The 19,206-nt window shown below is 45.1% G+C and overlaps 2 protein-coding genes across 2 annotated transcripts in view; one reads left to right on the top strand and one right to left on the bottom strand.

Moving 5' to 3' along the window:
* GATC (glutamyl-tRNA amidotransferase subunit C) overlaps nucleotides 1-10,577 on the top strand; it is an 11,181-nt gene extending 604 nt beyond the window's left edge. Inside the window, exons 3-4 of the mRNA XM_007448186.1 lie at nucleotides 6,823-6,926; nucleotides 10,189-10,577. Coding sequence (XP_007448248.1) covers nucleotides 6,823-6,926; nucleotides 10,189-10,241 — 157 coding nt within the window. The 3' untranslated portion in view covers nucleotides 10,242-10,577. The remainder of the gene's footprint in view (nucleotides 1-6,822; nucleotides 6,927-10,188) is intronic.
* An 894-nt stretch (nucleotides 10,578-11,471) lies between these two features.
* Nucleotides 11,472-18,366, bottom strand: SRSF9 (serine and arginine rich splicing factor 9). The gene is made up of 4 exons (XM_007448188.1): nucleotides 18,036-18,366; nucleotides 15,496-15,656; nucleotides 13,589-13,761; nucleotides 11,472-11,966 (listed from the first exon to the last, which is right to left on the bottom strand). The coding sequence occupies exons 1-4, from the start codon at nucleotides 18,221-18,223 to the stop codon at nucleotides 11,823-11,825; spliced, it is 666 nt and encodes a 221-aa protein (XP_007448250.1). The 5' UTR covers nucleotides 18,224-18,366; the 3' UTR covers nucleotides 11,472-11,822.
* Between the last annotated feature and the right edge of the window lie 840 nt (nucleotides 18,367-19,206).

Genomic DNA, 19,206 nt, shown 5'->3' on the forward strand with positions numbered 1-19,206 from the left:
AATCCTCGATGCTCCCAGTGTAACTAGGAACAAAATCCGAACTGCTAAGCTTCACTTTCGAGGCCCAACTTCCTAGAGTCCCTCCCTACCGCACCGAAGTACTGCTTTTATCATTCCAACCACACTGGCTTCTTTACCGTTTCACCAACACGCCAGATTCGTTGCTCCTCTAGGATCTTTGCATTAACTCCTTATCCTATCTGGTTTTCTTCTTTTTTTGGCCGTGCGGCATGGGGGATCGTAGTTCCCGGACCAGGGATCGAACCCGCGATTCCTTCAGTGGAAGCGCGGAGTCTTAACCACTGGACCACCAGGGAAGTGCCAGGGTTTTCTTCTAATATTTTTCTTGATAATCTTATTTTTGTTGATTTGTAATGTTTCTTGTTAATAGAATGTGAGCTCATGTCTGATTTCCTTGCTGCTGAATTCCTGTCTCAAAAATTTTAAATGTACATATTTTCTGACCTAGTGGTTCCCTATGGAAATATCTATGAAAGTACATCAAGATGTGTTCACAAGTGCCCAGGGTATGCAAATCTGTTTATAATACAAAACAACAGAAAAGAAACAAACCCCAGAAACATTCTAAGTGTCTTTCATGGCTAAATATATCATCATAGTACACTGGAATATTTGGCAGTTAAAAATAATGAAATAACTATATGCTGATATGGAAAGGTCTCCAAGATATACTTAATAAAAAAGGCAAAGTTCAGGATATCGTGTATGATATTATCGATACTTTATGTGTAATCTATTTTATATACTCTGGTGTATGCATTAAGTTTTGTTTTGTTCCCTGAAAGGGCATGCAAGAAACTATTAACGATGGTTAGTGTTAAAGAAGATGGGAATGCAGAGGGAAGTTTTTTTGTTTGTTTTTTGGCTGTGTTGGGTCTTCGTTGCTGCATGCCAGCTTTCTCTAGTTGTGGCGAGCGGGGGCTACTCTTCGTTGCGCTGCGTGGCTTATTGTCGTGGCCTCTCTTGTTGCGGAGCACGGGCTCTAGGCGCGTGGGCTTCAGTAGTTGTGGCACGCGGGCTCAGTAGTTGTGGCACATGGGCTTAGTTGCTCCGTGGCATGTGGGATCTTCCTGGGCCAGGGCTCAAACCTGTGTCCCCTGCATTGGCAGGCAGATTCTTAACCACTGCGCCACCAGGGAAGCCTAGAGGGAAGTTTTAACTTTTCATTTTATACCTAGGGCCCAAAACACAAATGCCTAAGGGGGCAGAGTAATAACCCAAGTAGTGGAGTAGTGTAATGAAACAGGGAGGGGTGGGTCTTTGACAAAGCAGCTTATGAATACTAAAAGGGTGCAGCCTCTACCCACCTCTACCAATTTTTGCCAAATCTTAATACATTTTAAAAGAAAATGATCTTTTTTGAAAAGCAGACTTGTTTGCTGTTTGGGACTGCAGCTTCTTAGAAAGGATGGGTATGTAGCCTATAAAGATATGGGCAGTCTACAACTCTGTCTTAGCCTTTTTCTGATGGAATTTTTAAAAATAAACTCCTGGTACAGGTGGGAGAAAGAAAGCTGCCATTAGTCAATGCCGGTAGGGAGAGACACACTTATCTGTAACCATAACCTTCATGTAAAGTGCTTGCTAGCCTCATGGTCTCACTCCAGTCTTTTTTTTTTTTTTTTTTTTTTGTGGTACATGGGCCTCTCACCGTTGTGGCCTCTCCCGTTGCGGAGCACAGGCTCCTGACACACAGGCTCAGCAGCCATGGCTCACGGGCCCAGCTGCTCCGCAGCATGTGGGATCTTCCCAGACTGGGGCACGAACCCGTGTCCCCTGCATCGGCAGGCGGACTCTCAACCACTGCGTCACCAGGGAAGCCCTCACTCCAGTCTTTGATTCCTGCAAATCCTCTATTTTGTAATCTTGATGCTTAGGTCTAGGGAGGTTAACCAATTTGCCCAAAGTTACAGTGTTTCAAAACAGAAATCTGATGTCATTCTCCTACCCAAGCCCTTCAGGTGGCTTCCTAGTGCTCTTTAGGATAAAAAGGAAAGCTTCACCATAGCCTGTGGGGCATCATTTAACCAAGCTTCTGCCCACTTCTTCAAGACATCGCTTTCCCAGAGCTCTCCATTCTTTCCCCTTGTTAGAATTCTGGGCTCTTGCCTTTACCCCCATCTCAGCCCATGCATTCCTTTTTTTTTTTTGGCCTCACTGTACGGCATGCAGGATCTTAGTTTCCTGACTAGGGATCAAACCCGTGTTCCCTGCAGTGGAAGCGTGGGATCTTAACCGCTGGACTGCCAGGGAAGTCCCCACATTCCTTTTTTTTTTTTTTGCCTACTTAATTTCCTTTCTTCAGATTTCAACTGCCACTTCCTCAAGGAACTTTTCATTCTTCTGTATTGAGTCAGGTTCTCTTTCAGGACCTGTGGCTCTCATGGTATTCAAAAGAGCTGTAATTTTACATGTATTTATACATCTATTTAATTGATATTTGATTCTCTGCCCCTCTCCTACTGCTCGTCCACCTCACAGGGAGCATGTCTGTTATTGCTCATCTTCATCTAGCACTGAGCAGACACTCAGTAAATGTTTGTTGAATGTTCTTTATTATCTACGGGAAAGTGGGAATAGAGTGCAAAGAGCAGTCAGAATTTCTCAGGGCATCTAGAGGGTAACTATAAAGAAATGCAACTATTACTCAGGGAAGAGTTTGTGGAAGAGATGAAGAGAGATTTGGTTCTGGTAACTGGAATAGTGACTTAGTGTTCAGTGATTTGCAATCTTGCCATAAATTAGGAAACCAGTTTGGGGTAATGATTCCATTTTAGATGTGACATTTGTAGGATTTTCATGTTTTGAATGTACTGCCTTCACTGACATTTGAAATGGAACCCAGTTAAGTGAAGAGAAGTGTTAAATAGTTGTAGGTGATAGCCGCACTAGCTGTAAAGGTCCTGACTGGCTAACAGAAATCTCTTGGCCCATTAATAACCTATCATTTGTTTTGAGCTAAAAAGCATTAGCATGCTTATGTACCAAGCACTACGATTTTATATGCGTTATATCTCAGTAATCACATATAATCCTGAAAGGCAAATACTAGTATCTCTTTCATAGATGAAGAAACCAAGGCTCAGAAAGGTTATGTAACCTGCGCCAAAGTTTCACAGATATTAAGAGGAGAATCCAGGACTTGGAACTCAGAGCTTCTCTCAAATACTGCTCTAGATATGCCCTCTAAAGTCAGCCCCAGGAATTCCCTGGCAGTCCAGTGGTTAGGACTCGGTGCTTTCACTGCTGGGGCCCGGGTTCAATCCCTGGTCAGGGAACTAAGATCCCACCAGCCTCGTGGCGCAGCCAAAAAAATCAATCAATCAATCAATAATAAAGTCAGCCCCTAGAAACTTTATCCTTTTTCATCTCAGATCCAGAGACTGACTCAGGTGACATCTCTGACTGCAGCCAAATAACTTCAATGCTTAGGATGTCCCTCAGAGCCTTATTTGCCAAATCGATCAGCTCTCATTTCAGTCCGCATGAAACTAGAAATAAATTAAAAGGCTCGTAGATGGAAGTAGAGTGGTGCCCAGAGAAACAACTCCTGGCAGCCTGATAGCAGGGAAGAGGCAGAAAGAAACTAATACAACAGCAGAACTGTTCCATTGGTCAGCCCAAGGGCCTGCAACCTTCACAGAGGCACTTCTTCTGCCATGCTGCCATAGTGCTTTCCACGAAATTAAATACATTTCCCTCAATTACTGGTTTAAGTGCCTTGTCTGTGAGCTTTAGAGGGCAGGGATTTCTAATTCACAGTCAAAAGTTTTCTCAACCGGGGTCTTTCATCTGATTGAGGACACAGAAAGATCAATGGACTCTTTTTTCAAGTCTCCCAAGGATGGTACATAACTAACAACTAGCCCAGATGCATAGAATTTGTCCTACGTATCTGGACTAAACGCTCTTATAATAGAACCCTGACTGAGAAAGATGAGGTGAGGTAGACAGTCAGTCAAAACTGATAGGCACTTAAAGAGCTCATCTGGTCTTGTTTGGTGTTTTATGCATGATTCCAAGGTCAAGAAAAGTTAAGCGACTTGCCAAGTGAGGGGTCTGCTTGGTGTGCCACCCTCAGAGACCCTGTGTTCAGTAGCCTATGTTTAAGAAAATAGGGAGGTGTGGATTTATTCTACAAACAACTCCATCTTAAATAGTAATTAGGTGGAAATGTGTGATATTTAAAGAGGTGAATTTTGTCTTTCTGGAAATGTCACTTAATAGGAAACCCAATTACCAAATGAGTGAACAAATCAATTGCTACCTACTGTTGGGAAGCAGTAGATTTTAACCACCTCTTGGCAGTAGTATAGTCTTTTTTGTCAAAATCTCCAAGCGCCCAGGAACAATTAGCAGCCTCCAGTCCCTATGGACTGGGAGGGTTGTGAGTGATTATAGCAGGTTAAGTGCATAGGTATTCTCTGAATGAGTAGTGGGGACTGAGGTGTACCCGGGGTGTACAAACACTTTTTGAAAAAATAGCAGGTGCTATTCAGCGCCCACCTCCTGTTGCCCTAAGAATGCAAGCCCAGCACTACCAGACCTTCTTTTTAAACATCATTTCATTTAATTGTCCTAGCAATTCTCTGAAGCATTTTACAAACAAGGAAACTGATACATGGAAAGGATAAGTAACTTGCATACAGGCCACGTGCAGCTCTGGGGTTTGAATTCTGCAGTGATTCAGGAGCCCAGTCTCTTAGCCATTTTGTTATATTGCCCAACAGAAATATAAACCCCAGAAAGTCCAATGGTCACCTTTGCAGATTACTTTTATTTTTGTTCTCCAAGTTTCCTTGAATGAGTATGAGTGCATAATCCTTGTATGGTAAAAAAAAAAAAAAAATCTAGTGCAACCTTCACTTTTTTTGGCAAGAAGCTTAAGGTCTTAGAAAGATCATACTTGTTCAAGGTGACGCATTAGGACGGTGCCAGTCCTGGAATAGAGTCCAGCTTTCCACTCTTTGTACCATGAATAAGTGTTTATCATGTGTTGCCCAGGGCTGGGTGCCCCAAAGAAATAGAAGAACCAATCCTTTCCTAAAAGAATCTTATCATTACAACTTGGCCTTCTATGCAGCCTTTACCCAGATGTTCATGTCACACCCTGCCCCATTGTCCCATTAGGTTTAGCCTGCAGTCTATGTCTGGCTCAGAGCAGAAAGAGCTTGGCTGCTACCCTCTTAGTGATTGAGCAGACTGCTTATTTTTCAGCCCAGGTATCTGGAAGCCAACTCAAACCTCTTGTCATGCACTTTTAAACCTTAAAACAGTAGTGAAGCCCCACAGATGTGTTCAACTCCTGTTTGGTTTCACTAGTTTGCCATCTGGATAGTTTAATGAAACCACTAAGCCCCGAAAACAGTGTGAGATTCTTGAGCTATGTTCGTGGTACATCTTGCAAGGGCAGGTACTTTTACATCCACAAAGGTGGTTGCGATGAAAAAAGCACTCATCTTAGGGGTACCAGAACCGGGCTCGGATCCCAGTCCTGTCACTTAGCAGCTTAAGTTATTTATAACCACTCTTGAGCAAGTTTCTGCACCTTGCTCATTTCCCATCACCCTCCCAATCCAGCTGTTTCTTTTTTTTTAAGTGTATACATATTTTTTAATATATTTTTAAAAATTATTATTTATTTATTTTTGGCTGTGTTGGGTCTTCGTTTCTGTGCGAGGGCTTTCTCTAGCTGCAGCAAGCGGGGGCCACTCTTCATTGCAGAGCATGGGCTCCAGACGCGCAGGCTCAGTAGTTGTGGCTCACGGGCCTAAGTTGCTCCGCGGCATGTGGGATCTTCCCAGACCGGGGCTAGAACCTGTGTCCCCTGCATTGGCAGGCAGATTCCCAACCACTGCGCCAGCAGGGAAGCCCTAAAGCGTATACATATTTTTAAAATATTTATTTATTTGGCTATGCCGGGTCTTGCATGGGATCTTCATTGCTGTGTGCAGGATCTTTAGTTGTGGCATGGAGGCTCTTTTTTTTTTTTAATTAACTTATTTATTTTTTCTGCATTGGTCTTTGTTGCTGCGCGTGGGCTTTCTCTAATTGCACTGAGGAGCTACTCTTCGTTGTGGTGTGTGAGCTTCTCATTGCAGTGGCTTGTCTTGTTGCAGAGCACAGGCTCAGTATTATGGCACACAGCTTAGTTGCTATCCGGCACGTGGGATCTTCCCCGACCAGGGCTCGAACCCGTGTTCCCTGCATTGGCAGGCGGATTCTTAACCACTGTACCACCCGGGAAGCCCGGCATGCAAGCTCTTAGTTGCGGCATGTGGGAGCTAGTTCCCTGACCAGGGATTGAACCTGGGCCCCCTGCATCGGCAGCGCGGAGCCTTAACCACTGGACCTGTGGGGAAGTCCCAACCCAGCTGTTCCTTGACCGTGGTTAAGGAGTGACATCACCTGTTCTGAGGACCTGTCCCTCACCCAGGCTGGGTTAGGTCCCCCTATCTAGTCCCTTGGCAAGCATTGCTTACCTCTGTTAGATTTAATATATTATACTGTAATTGCCTTCTTACCTATCTCCGCCAAAAGCAACTTACCCATAGTAATCATAAAAAATATTAAACATATCAATCCTGAGGAATAATTACCACTTACCTCACAGGGTTCTTGGGAGAATCTATAAATGGTAGGCTGTTATTTGGTCTACTGTTGACTACAACTCCTCCATCTTTGAGCAGTGACTATAACTCAAGAATATGCTGCTCCCTTGTTCTCCCGTACTTGACCCTCTCCACCCATGCCCTAGAAGCCATGTTCTGAGAAGGTAACCTTAAACTTCTGGTTTTGTAGATGTCTGTACTTGAGATCCGACAATGTGGTAGAAGGCAACTGTGCTGAAGAACTACTACAAAACTCCCATCGCGTTGTGGAGGAGTATTTTGTGGCTCCCCCAGGTATGTGTTTCCCAAAATGGCTTAACAGACTGTCCCACAGTAAACTAAGAATGCAGTAGGAACTGTGAGGCCCATATTTGCTATGTGAAAGCACTTTGACAAGAAAGTGGCAAAAGGGTGAAGGAAGTCAAAAGGTAAAAACTTCCAGTTATAAGTTAAATAAGTCCTGGGGATATAATGTACAGCATGGTGACTCTAGGATGTTAACTAATCTTATCATGGTAATCATTTTGCAATATATACATGTATCAAATCAGTGTTACACACCTTAAACTTACACAATGTATGTCAATTATCTCAATAAAACTGGAAATAAAAAAGACACATGGAGATTACTCCTTTCTGCTTGTGGACGCCGCCGAGTAAGCATCGTTGGCGTCTCCACCACCACCCTCCACTGCCGTCATGTCTAAGTCAGAGTCACCCAAAGAGCCCGAACAGCTGCAGAAGCTCTTCATCGGAGGTTTGAGCTTTGAAACAACCGATGAGAGTCTGAGGAGCCATTTTGAGCAGTGGGGAACGCTCACAGATGGTGTGGTAATGAGGGATCCAAACACCAAATGCTCCAGAGGCTTCGGGTTTGTCACATATGCCACTGTGGAGGAGGTGGATGCGGCCATGAATGCAAGGCCACACAAGGTGGATGAAAGAGTTGTGGAACCAAAGAGGGCTGTCTCAAGAGAAGATTCTCAAAGATCTGGTGCCCACTTAACTGTGAAAAAGATTTTTGTTGGTGGCATTAAAGAAGACACTGAAGAACATCATCTAAGAGATTATTTTGAACAGTATGGGAAAATTGAAGTGATTGAAATCATGACTGATTGAGGCAGTGGCAAAAGAGAAGCTTTGCTTTCGTAACCTTTGATGATCATGACTCTGTAGCCAAGATTGTCATTCAGAAATACCACACTGTAAATGGCCACAACTGTGAAGTAAGGAAAGCCCTATCTAAGCAAGAGATGGCTAGTGCCTCATCCAGCCAAAGAGGTCGAAGTGGTTCTGGAAACTTTGGTGGTGGTCATGGAGGTGGTTTTGGTGGGAATGACACCTTTGGTCGTGGAGGAAACTTCAGTGGTCAAGGTGGCTTTGGTGGCAGCCGCGGTGGTGGTGGATATGGTGGCAGTGGGGATGGCTATGATGGATTTGGTAATGATGGAAGCAATTTTGGAGGTGGTGGAAGCTACAATGATTTTGGCAGTTAAAACAATCAATCTTCAAATTCTGGACCCATGAAAGGAGGAAACTTTGGAGGCAGAAGTTCTGGCACCTATGGTGGCGGAGGCCAATACTTTGCCAAACCCCAAAACCAAGGTGACTGTGGCGGTTCCAGCAGCAGCAGTAGCTTTGGCAGTGGCAGAAGGTTTTGATTACTGCCAGGAAACAAAGCTTAGCAGGAGAGGAGAGCCAGAGAAGTGACAGAGAAGCTACAGGTTACAACAGATTTGTGAACTCAGCCAAGCACAGTGGTAGCAGGGCCTAGCTGCTACAAAGGAGACATGTTTTAGACAATACTCATGTGTATGGGCAAAAAAACCTTGAGGACTGTATTTGTGACTAATTGTATAACAGGTTATTTTAGTTTCTGTTCTGTGGGAAGTGTAAAGCATTCCAACAAAGGGTTTTAATGTAGATTTTTTTTTTTTGCACCCATGGTGTTGATTGCTTAATAGTCTGATCATGACGCTGAATAAATGTGTCTTTTTTTTACATGTGCTGTGTAAAGTTAGTCTACCCTGAAGCCAATTTGGTAAACTACCCCAACAGTGTGAAGTTAGTATTCCTTCAGGGTGATGCCAGGTTCCATTCAAAATTTATTTACAACCTGCTTTGGTGGAGAAGCTACTGTCTTCCGAAACCTTGGTGTAGTTGAACTGACAGTTACTGTGTTGTGACCTGGAGTTCACCGTGAGAAGGGTCACCCAAGCCAAGTCATGGAGTTTTTTGATTATTAATATATGATTGTTGGCACATCCTATGCAATATATCTAAGTTGGATTATGGTACCAGATACAGACGGGAATGAAGTTGTGTATCATCCATTATCATGTGTAATAAATAAACAATTTAATACCCTCTTGAAAAAAAAACATGTATTAATAACAACAAAAAACAAAGTATATACAGGTGGTGACACTAAGGTGGCAGTAGATTCCAGGGGTCACATTCACCTCTAGGGACCAGGTGTTAACAGGAATGAGCAAAACAGAAACAGGACCAAGGCAGGGAGAGATGTGTAGAGTGGCAAATCTGGAGCTCAAGCTATGCCTAAAGGGGCAGCTGGCATGCACTGCTTCTCATTCAGTGCCAGGCAGGAATGGGAGCCCATTTTCCCAGAGAACCTGGACATCTGGCATTTTGTGTGCTATTTCCCAAATTTTAAGTGTTAATTCAAGATTTAAAAAAATAAAATACCATGAAAATAAAACATACCTGCTGCAAGCCAGGTGCATCCTGTGATCAATCTGCAACCCCTAGTGTGGAGATTTGCATCTTTAAACCTCACTGTAACTATTTTAAAACTCTGGGCCAATAGTAAAACCCAGAACCTTGGGTAGCTGAACTGCAGATAGGTGAGCCCTCAGAGCTGCTGTACCCCTCTGGACATTGGGGAATGGGACTAGCCTAAGCACTCCAGGTAGATGGCTTTCCAAGTGCCAGCTTCAAGTTCAGGAGATGTCCCTCAGTGGAGAACCATCCTGAGCAGCCTCCAGAGACAAACATCAGTCCTTTGGCTCAGGGAATACCTCTTTGATCAAGACCAACCAATTAAAGAAAAGCTCTGGTTGAAGCAAGGATGGGAAGGAAAGCTAAAAAAATTTTGAGCTCATGCCTCTGATTAACTGAACCACCTCAGTTAACTGTGGAGAGAAATAAGATTTTATAATCTCTCAATCTCAGTGTTTGATAGTTGTTGCTGTTTCAGCAGACACATCCATTGATCACATATGCTGTTTCTCAAATAGAACCTTGTGTCAGACTTTGCTTCTTGGGAAAAACTGAGTTCACAGTCATAGTCTCTCCTTCCTCTCCCATATGCATATAAATGTCTAATTAACCTGTCTCTGCTACTTACTGAAAAGTGTGCATTGATTAGGCTTCACTTATAACTGGTTCTTTCAGATACTCATAGTTAGAAAAACAGTGTAATAGCTACACTTATTTCCACTCCTTATTTTTCATGACAAACCAGTTAGCTCAGTGTAGAGCCAGTTGGAAAGCAGGCTCAACTATAACATTCCTTTTTGTTATTGTTTTCAAACAGGTAATATCTCTTGGCCAAAGCTGGATGAAAAAGAGCCCTTCTCACACTGCTGAGTAGCTATTCTGGGAAAGGGTGCCCTCTAAAAACGTGGAAGTGCAATGACTGTTTTGTTACGAACACTAATGTTCCCACTTCCTTCAGTCACCTGAAAAAAGTGATGGTTAAGTATCTCTTAGTAACTAACTCTTTTGAAGACAGAACTGGGAAAGATCTAGCCAAAATAAGGCAAATAGTCCCTGATGCCAACGGAAGTAGAAGGTATTGCCAGTTTCTAAGGAAATGGATCAAGGGTACTCACAGGCTGTTCTGTATGGAAGATTTTATCCCCTCCCCAAAAGACTGTCTACCAAACTGCATTTAAGTGAATTTTTCTATTTATGTAACTGTTAAGACATTGCATCTGATCACTATGTGACAACCTGAGCTGTCCTTTTCAGTTGCTGCTTCCATTGACTTGAGCAGCCTTTTATCTTTACTGAACACACTTAAATTTGTTCTTGGGTATGCACTTTGTTCCAAGCAGAGGGCTGACTTTCTGCTAAGGTTAGGAGGCAGCTTTGGGAGGTGATGGATATGTTTATGGCCTTCATGGTTGTGATTTCATATGTGTATACTTAACCCCAAACTCACTGAGTTGTATACATTAAATGTACAGCTTTTTACAGGTCAACTGTATTTCAATAAAGTGGTCTAAAAAAAAAAAAATAGTCCTGGGCCTGTGACAAAGTAGGTCCCCTGCCCCATGATTACTGAACTGAACAGAATCCCAAGACAAGTTGGATTTTTTGTTTGGGGGTTTGTTTTGTTTTTTAAAGCTCAGATACCAGGGACAAATGAGACAAATTTAGGAGTCAAAGTGATAGAACCAAAACTTTTTTGTTTTTTTTTTCCCTAACCAACTGCCAAAGTTGGTTTTGGCTAAGAATTTCCCAATGATCTTTATGCTGGTGCCCACTTTTAAAAGTCTGTTTTTAGCCTCCCCATTCCTGTCCTCTATCTGCAATGCGCCCTCTTTTCTTTAAAGCAGCTTAATTTACAGCTGGCCTTGAATTATAAGAGAACCCTGAACCTGCCCTTGGGATTGAAGTTCTCAGACCACCATCAGAGCAACATCTTTATCCCCAAATAAAGTAATCCACTCCTCCTCCTTACCAACTGGGTACAAGCTGCCACTACAACTCAATGATTTTTTTTTTTTTTTTTTTTTTTTTTTTTTTTTTTTTACTAGATCAGTGTGCCTGTTTGGTGAAATCTATGAACGTAATTAAGGACAATCACACATGTCAATTACTAAACGTTTAAAATATATTTCTAAACAGAATGGGCCGACTTAAGTCACAGTAACAGCTGATCTCCGTAGAAGAGCAACCCACAAAGATACAGCACTGTTTTTTTTCCCATCATCAGGGGTGAAAAATATACAACTTGTTTCTGAACCAAAACCATAATTTCCGCAGTTAAAAATGTTTCACTGCTAATATGGCCCTGGTAGAAATTATGTAGTTTTATTTCCTTAAAAAAAAAAAATTAAAAAAATGTCCTAAGACACTAAATCATCAATCTGGAATGTAGATCCTGAGCACAAAGCAGCTCAGTTCACCTTAAAAATAAAGAAAAAATTCCCATCACCTGTCTCAGTAGGGTCTGAAAGGAGAGAAGTAGTGTGGGGAACCCCTGCTTTGGTATGGAGAGTCACGGCCCCTTGACCCAGACCGAGACCGTGAGTAGCCATAGCTGGTGCTTCTCTCTGGATAAACACGTATGTAGGAAGTTTCACCCTGAAATTCAAACAAAAGGTAAAGGAAAAAATAAGACCCAGAAGAATAAAGCACACCAACACCTAACATGGCTGCCTAACAATAATAGTTAAGTATTGAGCATTTACTGTTTGCTTGGCACAATGCTATCTCATTAAACCCTCGCAATAGTGCAGGAGGTAGGTATTCTTGTCCAAGGTGACACAAATAAATGGCAACTCGATTACGTGGTAAATAACTCAGCTACTAGCTACTACTGTTAACATACCTGAATTCCTGCCACTAACCCCCAGAATCTAAGACCTGGGCTAGATGCTTAGTTATCTTCATAATTTAGCTTCCTGGCAAGTTTTTTTTTTTTTTTTTTTTTGCGGTATGCGGGCCTCTCACTGTTGTGGCCTCTCCCATTGCGGAGCACAGGCTCCGGACGCGCAGGCTCAGCGGCCATGGCTCACGGGCCCAGCCGCTCTGCGGCATGTGGGATCTTCCCGGACCAGGGCACGAACCTGAGTCCCCTGCATCGGCAGGCAGACTCTCAACCACTGCGCCACGAGGGAAGCCCCCGGCAAGTCTTTTAAGATAATGCTGTTATTGTGACTATTTTGCATATAGAGGAACCAGGGTTCGGAGTAGGTCGGCTAAGATTTTAATAAGCAGCAGAGGAGTCATGTCCAGGCAGGCCTACCTCCAGGCCCTTTGCCCTCAGCCAGCATTCTCAGATCTAAAGACCCTAAGATGAAAGAAGCCAGATGCTTTTTCCCTCAGTGAAGTCAGTAATTTGATTACCCTTACTGAGACCCTGCTTTGTAGTATAACTGACGACCAGGTGCTGTTTTGTTTCTGCTGCAAATTCAAGTCTTAGAGGACAGTCTGAGCAAAAGCACTGTTAACCCATGCAGCCTCCAAGCCATAAAGTTAGGGAATTATATGAATCCTTAGAAAAAGAAATAGGCCCAGAAATTCATGTCCCCAGACATCCCTAAACCCCATAGCAAGTCAGGACAGGGTAACCAGAAAAAATGTCCAATTGGTGGTCTGGTATCTGGTCTCAATGGTATCAAAGGAATAGTCACCATTTGAATCAGACTGAGATCCAAAGCAGCAGCCACCTACTTGAAAGGAAGTACATCAAGAACTAAGTCCCCAGGGTGACGTGATGAACAACAAGAAAATGCCAAGGGCTCAGGTTTCAAAGAGGCTCCTGCATCACTTTGGGAAAGGCACAGTGAAGTGACAACTCAGCCCCAGTAGCAGTACCTAGAAGGGCTGAGATGATGAGGTTGGCTTGCAGAGCCCAGACTAGACCCAAAGGAGGGAGAGCCATAATAATTAGGTTCATGGAGGGACACTGCAGATTAAGCCAGTTGTGAAAGGGTGTTATCATGGAATAGCTCACCACATTATGACAGACTGCAGCAGTATTCTTTCCAGGTTAAAAATACTATGACTGCAGACTTCTCTCTGTTATGACCCTGCAGGGCTTAGGCATGATGAATTCCTTGGCTTTGTCCACGTAAGATAGATCTTTAATGGTATTGTGAGGTCCTCAAATGGCAAACGCATGGCCTGTTGCTACTTCTGCTAGGTCAGCTTCAGGTGGAGTGGTCTAGGTACAAGCTCCTCAACAGAAGGTGGGGACCCACCTCATGAGAGCGGAATTTGGTGTCATCCAGTTTACGCAGGGCATATTCCATGTCTTCTTTTCTGAGATATTCAACCATCCCCATTCCATCTTTCTGCACATCTGCGTAACAGACATCCCCAGCTTCTCGCATATGATCTTTCAGGTCCTGCCAGCTGCCTGATGGAGGAAGTCCTAGGCACAGAGAACATAAGAAAAGAGGCCATATCCTTCATCTATGTTAAGAGCCATCAAGACCTAGGGTCCCTTCTCCATCAATCACTACTTTTAAATCCTGAGGGTCCCCAAATCACAAATTTTAATAAGGGACACAAAACCAGAGGAGAACACTAAAGTACGTGTGGTAAACCACCATAAGAAGCTGGTCCTAGGATAATCTTCCAGAGACCAAGCCTTTCCGACAGACCAAGAAGTTCATCCCGTTATAGGTTTAGGACCTCTAAGAATTCAGAGCCTCTCTTTCTTTGTCCTTCATAATTAATAACAAACTCACAAGACTTTGAGTTCTAATTTTTTCCATTATGAAATTTATCGGTACCAATTATTTCTTGCCTGACTGGGTTCCCAGGACATGGGAATTTTGAAACCATCCAATAAAATAACCAAGGTGTAGCTGAAGTAACACAACAAAAATCTAAACTTTGTTTTCTTGTAGGTGTGAATGACTGACAAACTAGACAAAGTACCTCTTAAAAGATCACCAACACTCTTCAATACAGTAGGGGAAAAGGTAAGACTCAGACGCTAAAACTAGTCGGGAGTCATACAACCCTACCTGATGTCATGAAAGGGAAATGTGCTCCTGCTCTCAAAGGCTGTGTTTACCGCTCACAGCTCAGGACTGCAGCCATTTCCTAATAGTTTTCTAAGCAGGATTTCAGAGCAGCATGGAGAGAAAAAAAGATATGTATGACATCCTGAAGGAGGGAATAGAGTTCTGGGGTTAAAAAATTACAAAGGGACACAGATAGGCAGATACTGACAGTATCACTCTCAAGCACCATGGGAGTCTGATGTGACTGTGTGACATTCACATCTAAGACAGTGCCAGGCTCCTCAATACACTTCACTCCACCAGGGCCCTAAAACACCCCTGCAATGTGCAAAAGGCCCCAGGTTTTTTTTTTTTTTTTGCGTTATGTGGGCCTCTCACTGTCGTGGCCTCTCCCGTTGCCGGACGCGCAAGCTCAGCGGCCACGGCTCACAGGCCCAGCCGCTACGCGGCTCACGGGCCCAGCCGCTACGCGGCATGTGGGATCCTCCCAGACCGGGGCACGAACCCGTATCCCCTGCATCGGCAGGCGGACTCTCAACCACTGCACCACCAGGGAGGCCCGAGGCCCCAGGTTTTTACCAGTGTGTTAATATTTCAAAAAGATGCATAAACCTCTGAGCTTAGCATTTCATCACTTGTCAACACTAGACATTTCGTTCTATACTTTGCAATACAGTCACTAAGACTCCAAGTTGTAGTTTTGGTTTCTTTTTTACATAATTCCAAAACCACCACAAAATATGGCCTATTTTAGGATCCAAGGCTAGGTAATTTGTTCAAATCTGGCTTCTGCAATGTCTTTCTAGCAAGTCCGACACCAGGTACATTCCAAAAGAAAATGTCTTTAGAATTCCAGCTCAAGGGGTTTTGCCATCATCTTCCCTTTCAACACTAGAAAACTCCATTATAAGAAGAAAGTTTATGTTCTATCAAGGCTGCACTATCAGTGCAATTTCATTGGCAAGGTACCTGCCTCACTGGCAGGGCTTCAGACTGTCACTGTGCATGGGCTGTTGAAAAGAAAACCCCACACATCCCACGCACTGAAGAATAACAGCTAACATTTCTTGGAGGCCAGACTCTGTGCTAAGTTTTTTACATGCATCATCTTATTTAGTTTGGAAGGAACATACCTGAAACAAGAACTCGGAAATCAGATCTTCTTGTAGGAGGCCCATTCCTCCCACCACGGGGCCACCCACCCCGACTTCCGTAAGTCCTGGGGAACTCCACACGAAGCCGGCACTGGCCATAATCATAACCGTTCCTTCCATAAATTGCATCCTCAGCATCTCTGCAGAGAAAAGTTTGGAGTCAGTGCTACTCAGGAGGGCCGACTGACTTCCCAGTGAGGAACATGAGTAACAAGAATAAAAAGAAAACCTCAAGTGAGAAAACAAACAAAAGAACAAAAACCCAGAACTTGATGCACTGCTGCTTTGGTTTGAAGACCTTTCTGATATTGGAATTAAACTTTACAGCTGTCACACACAGGGTTCTCTAGGTATGAAATGATAATGAATAGATAAACAGATAAGAGAACTAATTCAGAAAAAAATAAACTGTTGACAGATGATTGATTTTGCCAATAAAAGTGTTTCTCTAACCTTGGTGAGCTGTTTCTCAAAATGTACACCACACACTAGTCCTTTAATATTCTTCCTCAAGGCCTAGTACATTCAAGTCTATAGAAAGAAAAACCCATTTAAAAAGAGGTAAGGCTCAAAAGACAATGCAAATTAGTGTTTTGTGAGGAATATGGAATTCCTTCAAGTGTACCTTTTCAGCATGGTTTGGAGGACTAAGTTGTCAAAACCACTCTGGGTACAGTTTCATCAAAAGAGGTAAATATCCAATAAAGTAATACTTTAAAGTCTTTCCTAGGGCTCTAGGAGAGTTAGGAACACCAAGCTGGTTCTCCAATATTGATAGGAGAGAGAATGCCCTCAGAGGGTGAGAGGACAAACAGCTGAAGACATACTAATGAAGGCAGCATTCAGTTGTCACAGGCACATAAACGCTAATCAAGATTCCAGTCCCAGGATTAAGAGCAAGGAGGACCACATCCAGTTCAACCCTAGCTATATTCATAATACAGTGAGAGAGAGGCAGAACTGCCAGGGTTTAAGACTGAATAAAAACTGACCTCAGTTCAAATCATCCTCCTGCTACTTACTGGTAGTTGTCTCTGGGTAAGTATGTGATCAAGATTTTACATGTGAATGTGAGTAATATGCCTGTCTCACAGGGTTTTTGTAAGGATTAAATAAGATACTACGTGTGCAGTGCTTTGCTTGAAACTTGGCATCTAGTGATAGCAAAAGATAGCTTTTCATTAGGAAAGGAATGAGGGAAAAGACATATCATACAGTAAGTTTGTATTCGGCAGGGCAGTAGATTCAAATCCTACCTTCCCTAGTACCCTTCCCTTTTATCAACTCTAAATCCTGTTACCTCATCTGAAAATGTGATTAGTAGCACCTAGTTTACAGGCTGTTGAAAATGCTAAATAATACATAGTATGGCACATGACACATAGCAACTTAAGAAACACGGGAACTGTTACTAATTAATAGAACAACCTTTTCCAGTTTAGGTGTGTGTGAAAATGCCTAGTTCCATTTTTTGAGGCAAATGGCAAGACACTAGGAATGAGCACCGTCAGAGTCTTCAGCCATCAAAGCCTCAGGGTACGTCCAGCCTCCTCAACCTCACACACTGCCCCTTGCCTCGTATCACCCCCCAAGATGGGCAGGAAACCCCACGGGCAGTCCTCGTAGTGAAGCCCGCAGGGCGCAGACTAGGCAAAGCGCTCCCTCAGCCAGTGCTGGAAACCAGCGAGCGGTCTCTGATTTACCCCGAGTGTAGTAACCAACACAGTGCGAACCAACAAGCGCAGTGTTCAAAGTTCCCAGGCCTTTTCTGGGGCAAGGGCCGACACTCTTTGCAAAGTCACAAAGACCCCCTTCGAGCCGGTTTCGGGATCTAGAGCTGCCACATCCTCGGGGCCCTTAGCATCTAGCGGTGCCTCCCTTCTTAGAGAAGGATAGTGAAATCAGAGACCCCCATCAGACTGTTTTACAAGTTTTCCCAAATCCCTGACGCTTTTATCAGAACGAGGCCCTGGCCGTGTGGGGCGGGGCGCGCGTGGATGGAGATCCGTTCCATCAAGGAGCCCCCTATACGCCCTCCAAAGGCATCCACACCCCGGCACTGTGCGCCCCACAACGGCGAGTCCCAGCTGTGGGGAGGAGTGGGCAGGGAGGGCGACCCTTCCCTCCTCACCCAGTCCTCTCCGGGCCGGCTCAGGGGCCAAGCTTCCCAAGCCCTGGGCCGCTTTCTCCGAAGGGTGCCTGTTCTGCCGCGAGGGAGAGAACGGGCATCTGTACCATCCCTGAGGTCGGTCTGGGTGGGCTTGGGCCCTCCCAAGACCCGGCTGTGTTTCTAAGTAAAAAAAAAATAATAATAATAGAGGAAGTGACGGAGCAAAGAGCAAAGGACTGCCCGGAGCCCCGCGGCGAAAGGAGGCCTCAGCCTCCACCCGGGGGCGCCGTAAGGGGTCTGCGGCGAGGGGGGGAGGGGAGGCCCTGTAAAGGAGCGGGGAGAGGAGAGAAGGCGGGGGCCCGGGGCGTCGGGCCGGCCGGCGGGCTGGCGGGCGGCGCGGGGCCCTCACCGCGGGTCCTCGAAGCGCACGAAGGCGAAGGGCACGAGGCCGTGCCGGTTCTTGAGCTCGATGTCGCGGATGCGGCCGTACTTGTAGAAGAGGTCCTCCAAGTCCTTCTCGCGCACGTCGGTCGGAAGGTTCCCCACGTAGATGCGTCCGTCGCCCTCGCCGCCGCGCTCGTCCGCCCAGCCCGACATCCGCACCGCCCGACGCCGCGGGCCTGCCGCAGCCCACGTCCCCGCCGCAGCCTCAGCCGGGGTCCCCCCGCAGCGTCCCCGCGGGCTCGGAGGCGCTCAGCCGCACAGCATTGTGGGAACAGGAACGGAAGCGAAAGGGTCGGAGGAGGCAAAAGAAATCCTCTTAAAGGGGACGCGGCTGCGACGACTGCGCGTGCGCTTGCGCCCCCTGTAGGTGCAAAGGGGGTCGGGGAGCGACAACCGGGAGTCAGGCGATTTGGAGTCAGTTCCCCAAGGCAAGTCACTCGCCAGCTGCGTCGACTTGGGCAAGTGACTCAGGCTCCCTGGGCCTCAGTTTTCTCCCTCTGTAGCGCTGCCTACCTCACAGGTTTTTGTGAACATTTGCTGAGGTGACACGGGTGTAACGCTCAGGGTGGGCCCCGCGGGCCGTCACTCCGCGTGCAGGGCACCGCAGGGAGTTGGCCAGGGCCTCAGGCTGACGCCGCAGCGGACTGAAGGAGTCCTCGACTGCCTCAGGTCTGTAGCCCTCTGGGCCACCCTGTCCCTGTTGTACAGTTGCTTAGAACTGAGGGTGTTAGGTGGATTAAAATGGGTGTAAGAAACCTGAGATGGGCTCCATAGCTGGACGTGAAATTTATCGGAGACAAGGAGGGAGTAAAAGAATCATTACTGGGAATTCCCTGGGGCGCGCTTCCATTGTAGGGGCACGGGTTCTATCCCTGATCGGGGAACTAAGATCCTGCAAGCAGCGCGGCGTGGCCAAAAAAAAAAAAAAAAAAAAATTTTATACTTTGTTTGTGATGGTTCTTTTAAAAAGAATATGTGGGGCTTCCCTGGTGGTGCAGTGGTTGAGAGTCTACCTACTGTAGCGACTGTCACTATAGAGTGCTTCCCGCGAACTGTGCTTGTAATCCTCACGCAGTATGGAGAGATTCCAATATTACAGGTGAGAAAACGGAGGTATCATAATTGGGTCAGGATTA

This window comes from Lipotes vexillifer, unplaced genomic scaffold, assembly GCF_000442215.2.
Source record: "Lipotes vexillifer unplaced genomic scaffold, Lipotes_vexillifer_v1.1 scaffold236, whole genome shotgun sequence".
Lineage (NCBI taxonomy): Eukaryota > Metazoa > Chordata > Mammalia > Artiodactyla > Lipotidae > Lipotes > Lipotes vexillifer.